This window comes from Typha latifolia, chromosome 8 (assembly GCF_019914945.1).
Source record: "Typha latifolia isolate L0001 chromosome 8, TyphaL0001v2, whole genome shotgun sequence".
Lineage (NCBI taxonomy): Eukaryota > Viridiplantae > Streptophyta > Magnoliopsida > Poales > Typhaceae > Typha > Typha latifolia.
Genome location: NC_133093.1, coordinates 2,389,125 through 2,402,699, shown reverse-complemented (window position 1 = coordinate 2,402,699; position 13,575 = coordinate 2,389,125). Strand labels below are relative to the sequence as shown.

The following is a 13,575-nucleotide window of genomic DNA, read 5'->3' as shown; positions in this document are numbered from 1 at the left end:
AGACTTTGTAGTCAATGTGATGCAATCTAGGTGGTCAAGCTTGATCAATTTAGGAAATCTTTGTAATTAAAGTTGATCCTATTTAAGGTCCTATAAGGGTAGTATTAATAATGTAGGAAACTTATACAAGAAATACCATATGTTTTATTTTTATTATCATTCACGCCCTATTATATGAATATTTATTATTTGATGCATATATTTTGCTTTTAATTCTTCAAAAAAAAATCTCTCGTTAAAGTTAACGCAATAGTAATAGATGGAATATGTAATATTCTATTACTTTCAAAATTGAAGCTAATATCTTTTACGGCTTTGAAGCTAGAGGCAAATCCTTTAGATGATGGCCCAATTCCTCCTAGGGTTGCAAAGATCTTGAAGGATTTAGGGGCATGGTGTTGCCTGAGTTGCAAGCCAAAGGCCTTACCACCTCATTGAGCAGTGGATCATTAGATCGAATTGGAGTCGGGGGGCAAAGCCACTAGCTCGTGCACCTATCGCATGTCTCCTCCAGAGTTGGTGGAATTTTGGAAGCAACTTGATGAGCTACTTAAATGTGGACTAATTCACAGCTCAAAAGCACCGTTCATGGCATTGATGTTATTCCAAAAAGAAGCATAATGAAAGTTTACCATTGTGTAGACTATTGTGCCCTGAATAAGGTAACTAACTATCAAAACAAGTATCAAATACTTCCTATTGCAAACTTTTTTGATCAACTTTCAAGAGCAATGCTTTTCCAATCTGGGCTTGCGATTAGGATATTGCAAGTCTAAATCCCGAAAGGTGATGAGGCAAAGATAATGTGCGTAGGAATATTCATATTTTTAGTGATGTCGTTTGACTTGAGGAATCCTACACAACCTTCTGCACACTAAAGAACCAACTGTTTGATGGCTATCTCATACCTCAACGATATTATTGTACATCAAAACGTTGGAAGAGCACATCTAGTATGTTATGATCTGACCATGAGGGTCGAGTCAGTTGGATCGAGTCGAGTCAAGTTAGTGATTTTGCTTATTGCTTTTCAATTTCAAATTAAATCGGAACTAAGCCCAATAGGATAAATTCGATCTGACCCACTATGACTCTACTCCTATAAATAGGAGAAGTCATGGGTTATTTTTAGAGGTGGAATGAATAATGAGTTTCATTATTTTTATTATCTCACGTTTACCATTTATTTATAGCCGTTAGATTGTCTTTATTTTTCGATGAGTAGGATCTTAACCTTAAAACCCTTCCAAGCTTCCAAGCCTGTGCCACTATCTTCCTCCACAAGCCACATACTCTTACTATTGACCTCCACTATCCTGTGACTGTCCGCCACCCTCCAACGACCACCGCAATGTTGGATAATTCACTTCAATTTGATTTTAACCTTCTCTTACCCTTTTGGCTATAATTTCTTGCTCTGAATCCAAATCCACTCAAACCAAAGCCAAAAGACCCTAATTCGTGAGGCTGTCGTCCATTAAATTTTCATAATTTTTTGACAAGCGGATCATTCCAGATGTAGTTTGTAATACAACACCATAGAGCGATCTTCAAGATTCTACGAGACAACTTACTCTATCTGAAGAGGAAAAAAAATGTAATTTTGCCTGAGAGAAGATCATGTTCCTTAGCCATCAGGTTAGTGGTGGTTGCATTTACATGGACAAGGAGAAGGTTCATGTGATTCGCAATTGGTGAACCCCTTCAAAGTTAAAGGAACTTTATTCTTTTTTTGGGGACTTGTCAACTACACAGGAGGTTCATTGCAGGTTGCTTGCAGAGAGTTGTGATGTAGACAGACTTGCTAAAGAAAGATTATTCATGGGATTGATTTTATCAAATGCCAAGCCTTCACTTATTTGAAGCAAGTAGTGATAGAGGAGGCCTTGTTGTGGTTGTGAACGGCTTTTTCCCATTTTTTTGTTTGAAGTTCACATGGATGTATCCAATTATGCCATTAGAAGGGTCATTGTGCAAGAGGGACATTCAGATGCTTATAAATTATAAGTTGAATGACATGGAGCAAAGATCCATTGAGATACATGGTGCATGAGAAGGAAATGATAGCGGTTGTCTGTTGCTTCACATTTGCAAGCATTATTTCTTAGGGCCTCATTTAATTGTAAAAATAATAATATTGCCTTAAGTTATTTTCAAACTTAGAAGAAGCTCTTACCAAAGTGAGGTGCCAAGACTTCTTGGCGAAGTTGGCATGATCCTCAAGTACAAGCCGGAACAAATAAACTAGGTTATGGATGCCTTAAGCCGCAAAGATGAACTCGTCGTTAACAAGTGTTGCTTCCAAGAAAAATTCATGACGAGATGCAAAATGATCTGGCGATGAAAAATCTTAAGAAGCTTATGTATGAAGGAAAGACACGATAATTTTGGGTCTAGGAAGGGCTCATTATGACAGTGAAATCATGTGTACGTGTCATGGGCAAACAACTTGTGAAGAGAACTACTCAAAGGGTGTTAGGATAGTTTGTGAGTAGGTCACCTATGCGTATATTGAACTTTGGCTCTTATGGAAATAATTTGTTATTGGTTAAAGATGGAAGAAGACATCAAATAGTATATTCACACTTGTTTTATTTGCCAACATGATAAAATAGACCAAGCAAAGCCATATGGAATATTGTAGCCACTCCTTGTTCCTGAGTGTTATGATCCAACCATGGGAGTCGAGTCAGTTCGGTTGAGTCAAGTCGAGTCAACTTGAGTTAGTTAGTTTTATCTTATTGTTTTGAATTTTAAATAAATCGGATAATCTGCATGTGGATTCGATACGCTAGGATTGTTATCATATAAATGGGAGTTGTCATTTGTTGATTATTATGAATCATGAAATGGTAATTAAGTTAAGTTATTTTTACTATCTCATTTTTATCTTTTAGCCGTAGAAAGCATTCCGATCTCTCAAACCTTAGCCACCTTCCTCTACCAGCAACCACCATACCTTACGACGATCCACCATTACTTTTCGCCGTCCGCCACTCTCCGAGGACTGCCACAATATTGGGTATTTACCATTCTGACCTTCCTCTATTATTTTATTTATAACTTTTCATTTCGAAGTCATATTCTCGTGAAACTAGAACCATTAGAATTCTAACTCATGAGGCTATCAGTATATAAAATATCATAATTTTATTACATCCGGATTGGTCCAAATCTGATTCGTAACACTAAGTGACCATGGAAAAATGTCTCTTTAAATTTCATCGTGAGCTTGCCAAAGCCTAGGACATTGTTATAAATAAGTTATGGTGGATTGATTTCTAAAGTATGTGACCTTCACACTAGCTTTGCTATATTACATCACTAAAAAAGTAGCTTGTCTGTTTATAAGTCATGTGGCCAAGTATTGGGGAGTTCTATAAAATATAATGAGCGATAGGGATTCTTAATTCTTACGTCGATTTAGGATAGAGTTGTTCAAACTTTTGAGATCAAAACTCTACTTTTCCACAAGTTGTCATCCCCGAACTCATGGCCAAACTCAAAAAATAAAAGCATTTGTTGAGCAATATTTGTGACATTTCATAAGTACCAATTAATGAGATTTGGACAAGTTATTTGACATTGCCCAATTCTTGTATAACGTGTAGTGGAGCTCATAAAAAAAATCATTTCAAAATTGTTGTGAGTCAATAACCTTCCACACTGCATACTTTGGTGGTTGACCACATATGCAACAGTTTTTTGACATATAATCTTGCCAATGAGTGACATCAAAATATAGAGATTGTGAAAGGCTATTTTAAAAAGGCATCGCAAAAGATAAAGAAGTGGGCAAATAAAAATCGAAGGCCTTAAAACTTCAAAGAAAGGTGACATAGTGATAGTGAAACTCGAACATTCTAGTGAAGCCTTTGCTCAAATTTTTTTACAAAGTGCATAAGGATGTAACACCCAATAAAAAAAATATTGTGTGCATGTATTAGTCACGCGCGAATCCCTACCAAAATTTTTCTTTTTTCTTTTTTTCTTCTCTTGCCCTCCACCTGTAATCACCATCCTTTTTTCCTTTCTTCTTGTTGCGCCAAACTTGTTGTTAGAGCATCGATAGTGTGAGCAGAACCCATTTTTGGAACCGTCAATGAGTCATCTTTCTCCTCCTTAAGTTAATTTCACTTGGTTGCATGTATAGCCTTCCAACTTTTTTTTGTATTTTGACTTTGTTAGAGAGATTGTTGGCTTGCGACCTCATGTTCTCCTGCACCAGCCTAGAAAACTTTTCCTTGATGTCCTTGTGTTGTACGTGCACTTCATGGGTACTCTAGACTTTGAGGGTTACACCTTGTAGCCTCATGTCGCTGGTTTCTTAGGGTATTTTCATCAACAGTCGTGTTCCTCTCCTCTAGACAAAGCTATAGGTGCATTTTCATTAGAGCCCTCAAGGCTTGCTTGGCTATAGTAGAAATATCCATGATTGTTGGCCATGGAGTGGGTGTTCTCTTACCGTTGGCTACACTGACCGACTCTCCCGGCCTTGTGCATCCTTCCCTGACTCATTGTAGGCGACATAGGATGTTATTGCTCGTGATCGCTGGCAGCTACCTCTTTATCCTCCCTTGGCTTGTCTCTTGTTGAGGGCAAGGAAGAGGGTAAGTTAGGCTTGGGTTGAGCCTTAACCCAACCTAGTTGCCTATAAGTGGGCTACGAGTAGCATAACCCAATGGGGTTGGGTTTGGTTGCAACCCAACATATTATTTTAGACCTAAGGCTAGACCAAGTCTACCCATAATAATTGTTATGAGTCAACTAATTTTTGCATAATAGTGAATTAGGGGTACCTATTAATTAGTCCTAATTGTGCCTAAGACTAGTAATACTAATATTGTTATTAAATGGGTAATAAAAAGAAGAGTTTGTGGTATATCCACCTAATAATCTTTTGAGAGTGTGGGGCTTATCTATGATTTAGTTCTAATTGTGCCTAAGACTAGTAATACTAATATTGTTATTAAATGGGTAATAAAAAGAAGAGTTTGTAGTATATCCACCTAATAATCTTTTGAGAGTGTGGGGCTTATCTATGATTTAGTTCTAATTGTGCCTAAGACTAGTAATACTAATATTGTTATTAAATGGGTAATAAAAAGAAGAGTTTGTAGTATATCCACCTAATAATCTTTTGAGAGTGTGGGGCTTATCTATGATTTAGTTCTATATATGTATTATTTTTATGCATGCATGATTACTTTCATAACTTTGATAGATTCATCACGGCACGAGAAATTAGAGGTACCTATTAATTAGTCCTAATAGTGCCTAAGACTTGTAATACTAATATTGTTATTTTTGGGTAATAAAAAGAAGAGTTTGTGGTATATCCACCTAATAATCTTTTGAAAGTGTGGGTGCTTATCTATGATTTAGTTCTATATATGTATTATTCTTATGTATGCATGATTATTTTCATAATTTTGATAGATTCATCACTGCATAAGAAATTAGGTGTATCTATTAATTAGTCCTAATGGTGCCTAAGACTTGTAATACTGATATTGTTATTTTTAGGTAATAAAAAGAAGAGTTTGTGGTATATCCACCTAATAATCTCTTGTTATATATGTATTATTCTTATATATGCATGATTACTTTCATAACTTTGATAGATTCATCACTGCACGAGAAATAGTTATAGTGACAGCATATTTATAGTGAGATGCAAGCAAGTCAGGCAACTGAATTTTTCATAGTCCAAAAGTAGTATAGACATTATAGTGATAGTATATTTTATGTTTTATGGTACTCAAGTCATGCATGTGCATATGCTTATTTAATATTCAATGTAATTATGCACACTTTATTGTTTCATTCAACTTGATTACACTTTATTATTTTATTTATGACATTTATAATGATGTCAACCATTGCACTGACCACTTGCACGTATGGCCAAGTAGTTAAGTTCTATATCAGCAGTGCCCATTTACTCACTCAGCATAAGGTTAGGAGATAGAGTATATATCTAGTACATCATAAAATTGCAAGGTCTGGGTGGCTAATATTGTGTATCAGGGATGGCAATTAAATCGAATTAAGTGGGTTTGGGTCAAGTCAAATTCGGGTCGGGTTAACTTTACCCAAACATGAATACGATCCAATTAATAAACGGGTTGCATTTGATAGGCATGAACACAATTAGATTATTAAACGGGTAACACGACATATCTAATCCGTTTAATATGAATCGTGTTAACATGATGTCTAACCTATTTATTAAACAGGATGTATTAACACAACATGTTAACACAACCTGTTTAACCCGTTTAATAAATAACACAATAATATTAACCTTATATTTAATATTTATATTTTCCTAGTATTATATAAACAAAATAATCTATTTCTAACTTAAAACTGATACAAATATAAAAATTACAATTCTAATAATTCACGATAACACATCCATACAACAAAATTTGAAATTTAGAACAAAGTTTCAACTCTAAGCCCAAATCCATTGCATTTAACAAAGTTTAGAACAATTAGAATAAATATATACAACAAATTTTAGTTCTAACTCTCAAATCTAACATTCTCAAGAACGATCAGAATAAACCTTAAAGTTTACAATTCATTATAAATAGCTTAAAATAAGTAAACAACAACGTTAAGCCCTTTTATTTTATTGCCCAAATATCATAACCCTGTCAAAAAGAATAAAAGAGAATATAAATAATCAAGATAGAAGATAGAAAGAAAGATAAATGTGAGATTCTCATATCAAACATTAATATTAAATATATAAGAGAAATAATATTATAACATGGAACTAAAGCCATAAAACTAAATTAAATTTAAACTAAAAACACTGCAGTAAACATTTGATGCTAAGTAATTAAACTAAAAACACTATAGTAAACATTTGATGCTAAGTAATTACACAGATCTAATAAGTAATTAAACAATAATGTAGTAAAACAAGTGATTAAATAATAAACAGTAATTAGACAGATCAGAAACTTCAAACATTACATTAAAAAGATCAGACACTTCAAACATTTTGTCTGCCTTTTTCTTCTTCTTCTTCTTCAGATGGTCACCTTCGATCCTTGAGGCACCTCTTCTCCTAAGTTCTTTCACAAGAAAGAAATGGAAACAACAAATGCATTGAACTTATCTCTGCAGCCTTCTTCTCCATGTCAATATCTTCTCTCATATCTTCATTCTCTAACCTGCTAAAAGAATTATAATAATCGAATCTTTTCCATGAAAGCAAGATATATCACATTAAAGATCTACAATACCCACTTGGGAGATTTATCAAAGAAAAATAACTTCAACTGAAATCTACACCAAGAAAAGAGGGATTTTGCACCGAAATCAACAAGACCAAGCAAAGAAAGAGATAACAATAATATAAATAAACAAGAAGACACATTGAAGAATTGACCCCGTTACTTCAAGTGGTAACCATTCTTATCATTTGAAGTTATTGTTCAGAAAGATTAGGCATATAGAAAGTATGGTCTTGATTAAGATTTAAACAATAAGTGATTACTATTGCATTCTTCTTACAGAAGTTCAGCAGGACATCATCGCTGAAGCAGTTACTCCATCAGTGACTAGAACACAAAATGAAGCTAATGGATCTAATGTGACAGAGGAGACCTCTTTTGATGAAGCTACCAAAATGGACTCCAAAGAACTCTCATATATTATTATAAATGGTAATATTCTCTCAGTTTGAAGCTAATATCTAGATAGCCAAGCTAAATTACTAAATGAGGTCCAGTACCGGAAGTAGCTCAATATTTCCAAGCTGCACTGGAATTTCCGAGGCCGGAGAGATCGTCCGAAGACCCTCTAATCCACTGGAATCCAAGCCCCCCGACGAAATCGTTCGAAGAGGAGTTCAAATAGGTGACGTCCGGGGGCTCGCAAATCTAGGACGGGAACTCTCCGGTGAGATTGTTGTAGGAGTCGAATCCCACGAGATTGGAGCAGTTTCCCATCGAGTTGGGGACGGGGCCGGAGAGATCGCTGTGCGCGAGCAAGACGAACCGGGTCTTGGCCTTGTAGAGGGAGTCGACGGCGATCTCCCTGCGGCAGATGAAGGACATGGTGTGGAAGGAGGAGAGGAGCTCGCCGAGGGTGGTGTTGACGGAGCAAGAAGGGACTCGATCTTGTAGCCGATGAAGGGGACGAGGGGTTCGTCGTTGGAGGAGAAGAGTGGGAGTGGGAGTGGGAGGCGGCTACAAGTGAAGTGAGGCTGTGGAACGAGCCAAAACCCAACAGTTTCCTCTATTTGTCACACTTAAATATCGAGGAAAAACTACTAGTTTCCCTATCATGGAGTTACGAGGAAGGAGCAGGGCCACTCAATGGCCGCTTTATTCAACGACACTATCCTTGACGTCGGCTTGTACGAGTGGTTCTGATGAAAGAACGTGTTTGGTGCGCATTTGCACAAAGCGTACAAACGGAAGACGGCAAGCCGGAACTGGGCTTCCTAAAGATAAGATAGAAGGAGAGCTAGCTATTCTCTTTGTTCTACTCCTCCAGTTGTAAGGAAGAAGGAGGAACAGAGCTTCTACAATGACGGTGAGCTTGGTAGTCGGTGGATGGTTAGAGTCGAGCATCGTTAGTAACCTCGTCACTTCCCTCCTATTCTATGTTACAGAGGACCAGTCCAAGAGGCAGCTCAGCCTTAAGGCAGAGCTGAAAAGGATAGAGAAGGCCCTTCCCAAGATCCAAGCAGTGATGGACGTGGTCGATAGCGGCCATATCAAGGAGGAGAACCCAGAGCTGGCGCGTTGGTTGTGGCAGTTTAGAGATGCGGTTAACGAGGCAGAGGACTTCATAGATGAGATGGACTACTACCAACTGGAAGAAGAAATCAAGGGGAAGAAGAGCAAGGTGAGTCATGCTGCCTCCCGCCTCAAAACTATTTTTGAGCGTGCCGTGCGTAAGGATACCACTTTAGAAAGGTTGAAGAATATAGTTAAGGGATTAGATGAGGTTGCAGCTGATGTAGGGCATTTTGTTCATTTGGTGGGCAAATTAAAGCACAAGCAACCTTCGAACACGAGTAACCGTTATACTAGTTCCCTTTTACCTGTTGAACACAAAGTGGTTGGGCGAGATGATGAGAAAGACAACTTAATAAACAAATTGCTATGTTTCAGTTCTGCATCTGTTAGGAGGAATTTTTCCATTCTACCTATAGTTGGGGTTGGAGGGATTGGGAAGACTACTCTTGCACAATTTGTATACAACGACGAGAGAATAGAGAAGCACTTTAGCCCGAGGATATGGGTGTGTGTCTCTAATAATTTTGATGTTCTCTCACTTACAAAGAAGATTTATGAAAGTTTAAAGCTTCATCAAAATCATACCATCGATAATCTTGATTTGCTTCAACGGGAGATTTTAGAAAGTTTGAAGTCGAAAAAAATTCTGCTTGTGTTGGATGATGTCTGGAATGATGATGATAGAGAAAGTTGGGGTAAGTTACTAGCACCTTTCAGTTCAGTAGAGGGTGGAAGCATGGTCTTATTAACAACACGAATGGAAAAAATTACAAAGATGATGACAGGTACCATGGAACCTATATTATTAAGTGGTTTGAGTGAAGAAAATTACTGGGATTTCTTTAAGAACTGTGCATTTGGTGGTGAGGACCCCAAGAATTATAACAAACTGCAAGACATTGGAAAGAAAATTGTAGGAAAGTTAAAAGGGTCCCCCTTAGCTGCAAAGACTGTGGGAGGGATATTGAGGAACAATTTAGATGATGAGCACTGGGAAGATATCTTAAATAGTGAAATTTGGGAACTAGAACAAAGCCAGAATGACATAGTGCCAGCTCTGAGATTAAGTTATCAGCATCTCTCTTCACACTTGAAGCCTTGCTTTAGGTTTTGTAGCATATTTCCTCAAGATTATGAGTTTGATAAGGAGCAAATTATCTACATGTGGATGGCTCTAGGTCTGGTTCGGAAGCCTATGAAAGGAAATAGACGACCAGAGGATATAGGACATGAGTACTTCGATGATCTGGTGAAAAAATCATTTTTTGATTGTAAAACGAGTTACGCAAGAGAGCACTATGTTATGCATGATCTACTCCACGAGCTTGCAGAATTTGTTTCCCAGGGTGAATGCTTTAGAATTGATGAGAGCTCTGGGCCCAAAAGTATACCAACAAGTATTCGTCACTTATCAATCTGTAATTATGTTGCTCTTCCTATACCTGAGATCATCAAACTCAAAAACTTGCGCACACTTTTGATAAATTCAGATTCCAGTGAAGATGACATTCTTAAGGTGCTCAAAGGTCTGAAAAGCCTGTGCATATTGGTAGTGAGAAATTTTAATATCATTGATGACTGTATTAGTAGCCTAATACACCTCCGCTACTTAGCTAATCATGATATTTCTCATGTCCCTAAATCAGTGAATAAGCTTTACCACCTCCAGTTCTTGTATTATCATGAAAGTTTCTACCGTCATTTCTCAGATTTACCAGTAGATTCAATCGACAACCTTATTAACCTTAGAATCCTAAGTACTCCGAATACTCGGTGCGGCAAAACATCTGGTATAGGGAGACTAACCTCACTTCAGATTTTGGAAAAGTTCATTGTTGCAATGAATGAGAATAACTTTTTGGAGTTGAAAAATTTGCGAGAGCTCCGTGAACTAGGTATTGAGAGCCTCAAAAACGTATCAAGGGTTGAAGATATCTTTGAAGCCAATTTGAAGGAAAAAGAGCACATCCAAAAACTGACTTTAAACTGGACTGAGGGATATGATAAATGTAGTAGAAGCCTTGAGGTTGATGAGCAGGTACTTGACACCGTTGAACCACATTCCAATCTCAAGAAATTGACAATAGAATATTATATGGGCCGCAGGAGTCCACATTGGATGTCTCTTCAATCTCTATCAAAGTTAGTATCTATTAAACTTCGCAAATGCGATGGATGGGAAGACCTATCACCTCTTGGACAGCTACCCTACCTTGAGTCTCTACAATTATATGGCATGCGTTCGTTAAAGTCAGTTGGCTGTGCACCCGACAGAGGAACTGTTTTCCCATCGTTGAAACTGCTATCTATTGAAAACATGCCGGCACTAGAAGAGTTCTATGGAGGAGCGACCCAATGGCTTCTATGTTTGAAAACTCTAGAGGTTTCTAATTGCCCCAAGCTGAGAGTGTTTCCAAATCTGCCTTGTGGCTTAATTAAATTGTCTATTAACAATGTGAGTTGGGTTACTCTTCCACAACTGTGCCACGACCAGGTAGAGGCATCATCGTCATCATCATCTCTTTCCTCACTGGAAATCTACTCTTGTGGAGACCTCGTGTCCTTAGCCGAGGGTTTGTTACTGCATCCTCAGCTTTTTACATCTCTCGTGGAGTTGGTCATTCAGAACTGTAGTGAGCTGACACATTTACCTATCGGAGGATTCGGGAAATTCACCTCTCTCAAGGAACTCATGGTAACGGGTTGTCCGAAACTGCGGAACGGCTCAACATCAGGAAGGTTCCTTCCTTCGTCGCTGCACACCCTTGTTATACAGCATTGCGATGCACTGGATCCATTACCTAACAAAGCTCCGCAAGACCTCGGCTTTCTCACTAGAGTGATTATAGTTGGCTGTGCAAACATCAAATCCCTTCCCTTGGCAGAAGTGCTTGGAAGATGGAAAGCTCTAGACCATTTGTCGATTAAGGATTGCTCACAGCTAGAATCCCTGGGGGGTCTGCAAGCACTCCCATCCCTCAAGTATTTGGAAGTGAACAAATGCCCCAGTTTAGTTGCAGATGCTTCATCATCATTGTCAACGTCGCTAGCGGAACATCCCTCTTCCTCAACTTCCTTAATATTGGACGCGATTCGCATCGACGATCCCTCGCTGTTATGCACTGTGCCATTGAAAAGCATCTCCGCCCGAAATTTGCATCTTGAATGCTGTATTGGAATCCGATCCTCAGCACTAGAAGAATGGGCGTTGAAGAACCGCACCTTGCTGCGAGCGCTATATATAAGAGATGTATCCTCTTGGCAGTTCCTGCTTGAAGAAGAGCAAAGCCTCTCTTGTCTCCTAGTTCTACGGGTATACCACTCCAGAGAGCTCCAGTCACTGCCAAAACTTCCATCATCGCTAAAAGAACTGCGGTTACATGATTGTTCCCCAGAGTTGGTAGAGAGGTGCCTACGACATTCCGGTCCGGATTGGCCCAAGATTCAACACATCCCTGATGTACAAATAAGCAGTTACAACAAAAAGAAATTAGCAACTATTACTCTAGAAGAACACAATTGCCAAACCCGGGTATGAGTTCTTTCACCGTCCCCTTAATATTTAATTCCTCGGGATATAACAATGAATTTCCCATTCGTCCGTCCTTATATTTACATTTCTCCATTGTCTGTTCTTTTTATATATCCAATGAAACTTTTCGGTGCCTTTATAGCATTCCCTGTAGTCTAGTGCACCAGGATGCCCATTCTTCTTAAATTTTTAGTTAGTTAAATTCGTATAGGCGAGATCGTAGCACGTCCTCTCTCATTAACTATTTTCCTAGTTGGTCATTTTAGATTACTGAGAAACATGCTACACATTAGATGTTTCAGTAACATCAATACTACTTGGATTTTTCTGTTTGGTCAATAACCAGTTTGCAATTCAGAAATGATGTAGCAAATTTTAATTTCTGAGTTCACATTTCAGATTAGTCTTGTGAGAACTTTATGAGATTCACATGTTTTTCCGAAAAATAGTAACTTACTTATAGTTGATGTCAATAATTCAACTAATCACGATGATGCCTCTTCATCCTTATATTTGTTGAAATAAAAATGGATTTTTTTATGGTCCTATTCCAAAGAATTGTACAATTCCTACTGTGTTTATACGGTGATGACAGTACAGAATAGATCCATATCAAATAATTTGATTTAGGTTTGAAAAACAGATACTGATTATTGCTCTATATAGATTTCAATCTTTCTGAAGATTTTAAACAAGAAGTGTGATTTCGTGACAAAAACCCAAAAGACCATCAACTCATGATGTTGAAAAGATAAGAAGTGTTAAGTAGAGATTGTGGTGGTCAGCTTGTATCTGGTGCACTTGGCTACATAGAAATAGTAAAAATTATTAATTTCCCGACAAGAAGGGACATGTCGAGCTTCTACATCAGATTAATATTAATACTATGTTACTTTGCTGGGCAGGAAGCAAGAATCCCGTTTTCGAAGTCGAGGCAGATGGTATGGCAATAGTTTTTGTTTTAATTTTGATAGTGATACTGTTTTGCTTGGTTTATTTTGTTCGGTTTTGTGGTGAAGTGATGTGATATTGTTGTTTTGGATGTTGAAACTTTATTTGGTGTGGGGTTATAATGTTTAAACAGTGGACTAGGAGGTTTGTGGGGGTTATAATGTTTATGTTTTTCCTTTAGAAAAAAAATAAACTCCTAATGTTAAACTGGAGTGACGGAAACTGTACCGATCCATTTTCATGTAGTGGTTTTGTGGAATTTTTCAAGGTAATTAATTGTAAGTCTTCTGAGAAGATCAAAGCAAGAGTGAAATGATTATTGCA

General features: G+C 37.7%; 1 protein-coding gene and 1 long non-coding RNA gene across 5 annotated transcripts; one reads left to right on the top strand and one right to left on the bottom strand.

Annotated features, from left to right (window-relative positions):
* Positions 1-6,461: 6,461 nt before the first annotated feature.
* Positions 6,462-8,410, bottom strand: LOC140793861 (uncharacterized). 3 transcript variants are annotated; one of them, XR_012110025.1, is made up of 3 exons: positions 7,754-8,315; positions 6,991-7,193; positions 6,462-6,662 (listed from the first exon to the last, which is right to left on the bottom strand). It is a non-coding gene; the product is annotated as an uncharacterized lncRNA (long non-coding RNA). The 3 variants fall into 3 exon arrangements; XR_012110024.1 differs by having other exon boundaries at positions 6,991-7,190; positions 7,754-8,314; XR_012110023.1 differs by having other exon boundaries at positions 6,991-8,410.
* On the top strand, positions 8,327-13,552 carry LOC140793860 (putative disease resistance protein RGA1). Of its 2 annotated transcripts, XM_073145609.1 has the most exons (3): positions 8,327-8,559; positions 8,639-12,300; positions 13,206-13,552. In XM_073145609.1, exons 2-3 carry the CDS (start codon positions 8,719-8,721, stop codon positions 13,251-13,253), a joined length of 3,630 nt encoding a protein of 1,209 aa, XP_073001710.1. In that variant the 5' UTR covers positions 8,327-8,559; positions 8,639-8,718; the 3' UTR covers positions 13,254-13,552. The 2 variants fall into 2 exon arrangements, with proteins under 2 accessions (XP_073001710.1, XP_073001709.1); XM_073145608.1 differs by having other exon boundaries at positions 8,327-12,300.
* Positions 13,553-13,575: the final 23 nt, after the last annotated feature.

What these genes read in the sequence shown, in the direction of transcription:
- LOC140793860 (XM_073145608.1), top strand. Translation starts at nt 8,554, where the DNA reads ATGACGGTGAGCTTGGTAGTCGGTGGATGGTTAGAGTCGAGCATCGTT. An exon ending in AACACAATTGCCAAACCCGG is followed by an intron (nt 12,301 to 13,205) that starts GTATGAGTTCTT and finishes TTTGCTGGGCAG; the next exon opens with GAAGCAAGAATCCCGTTTTC.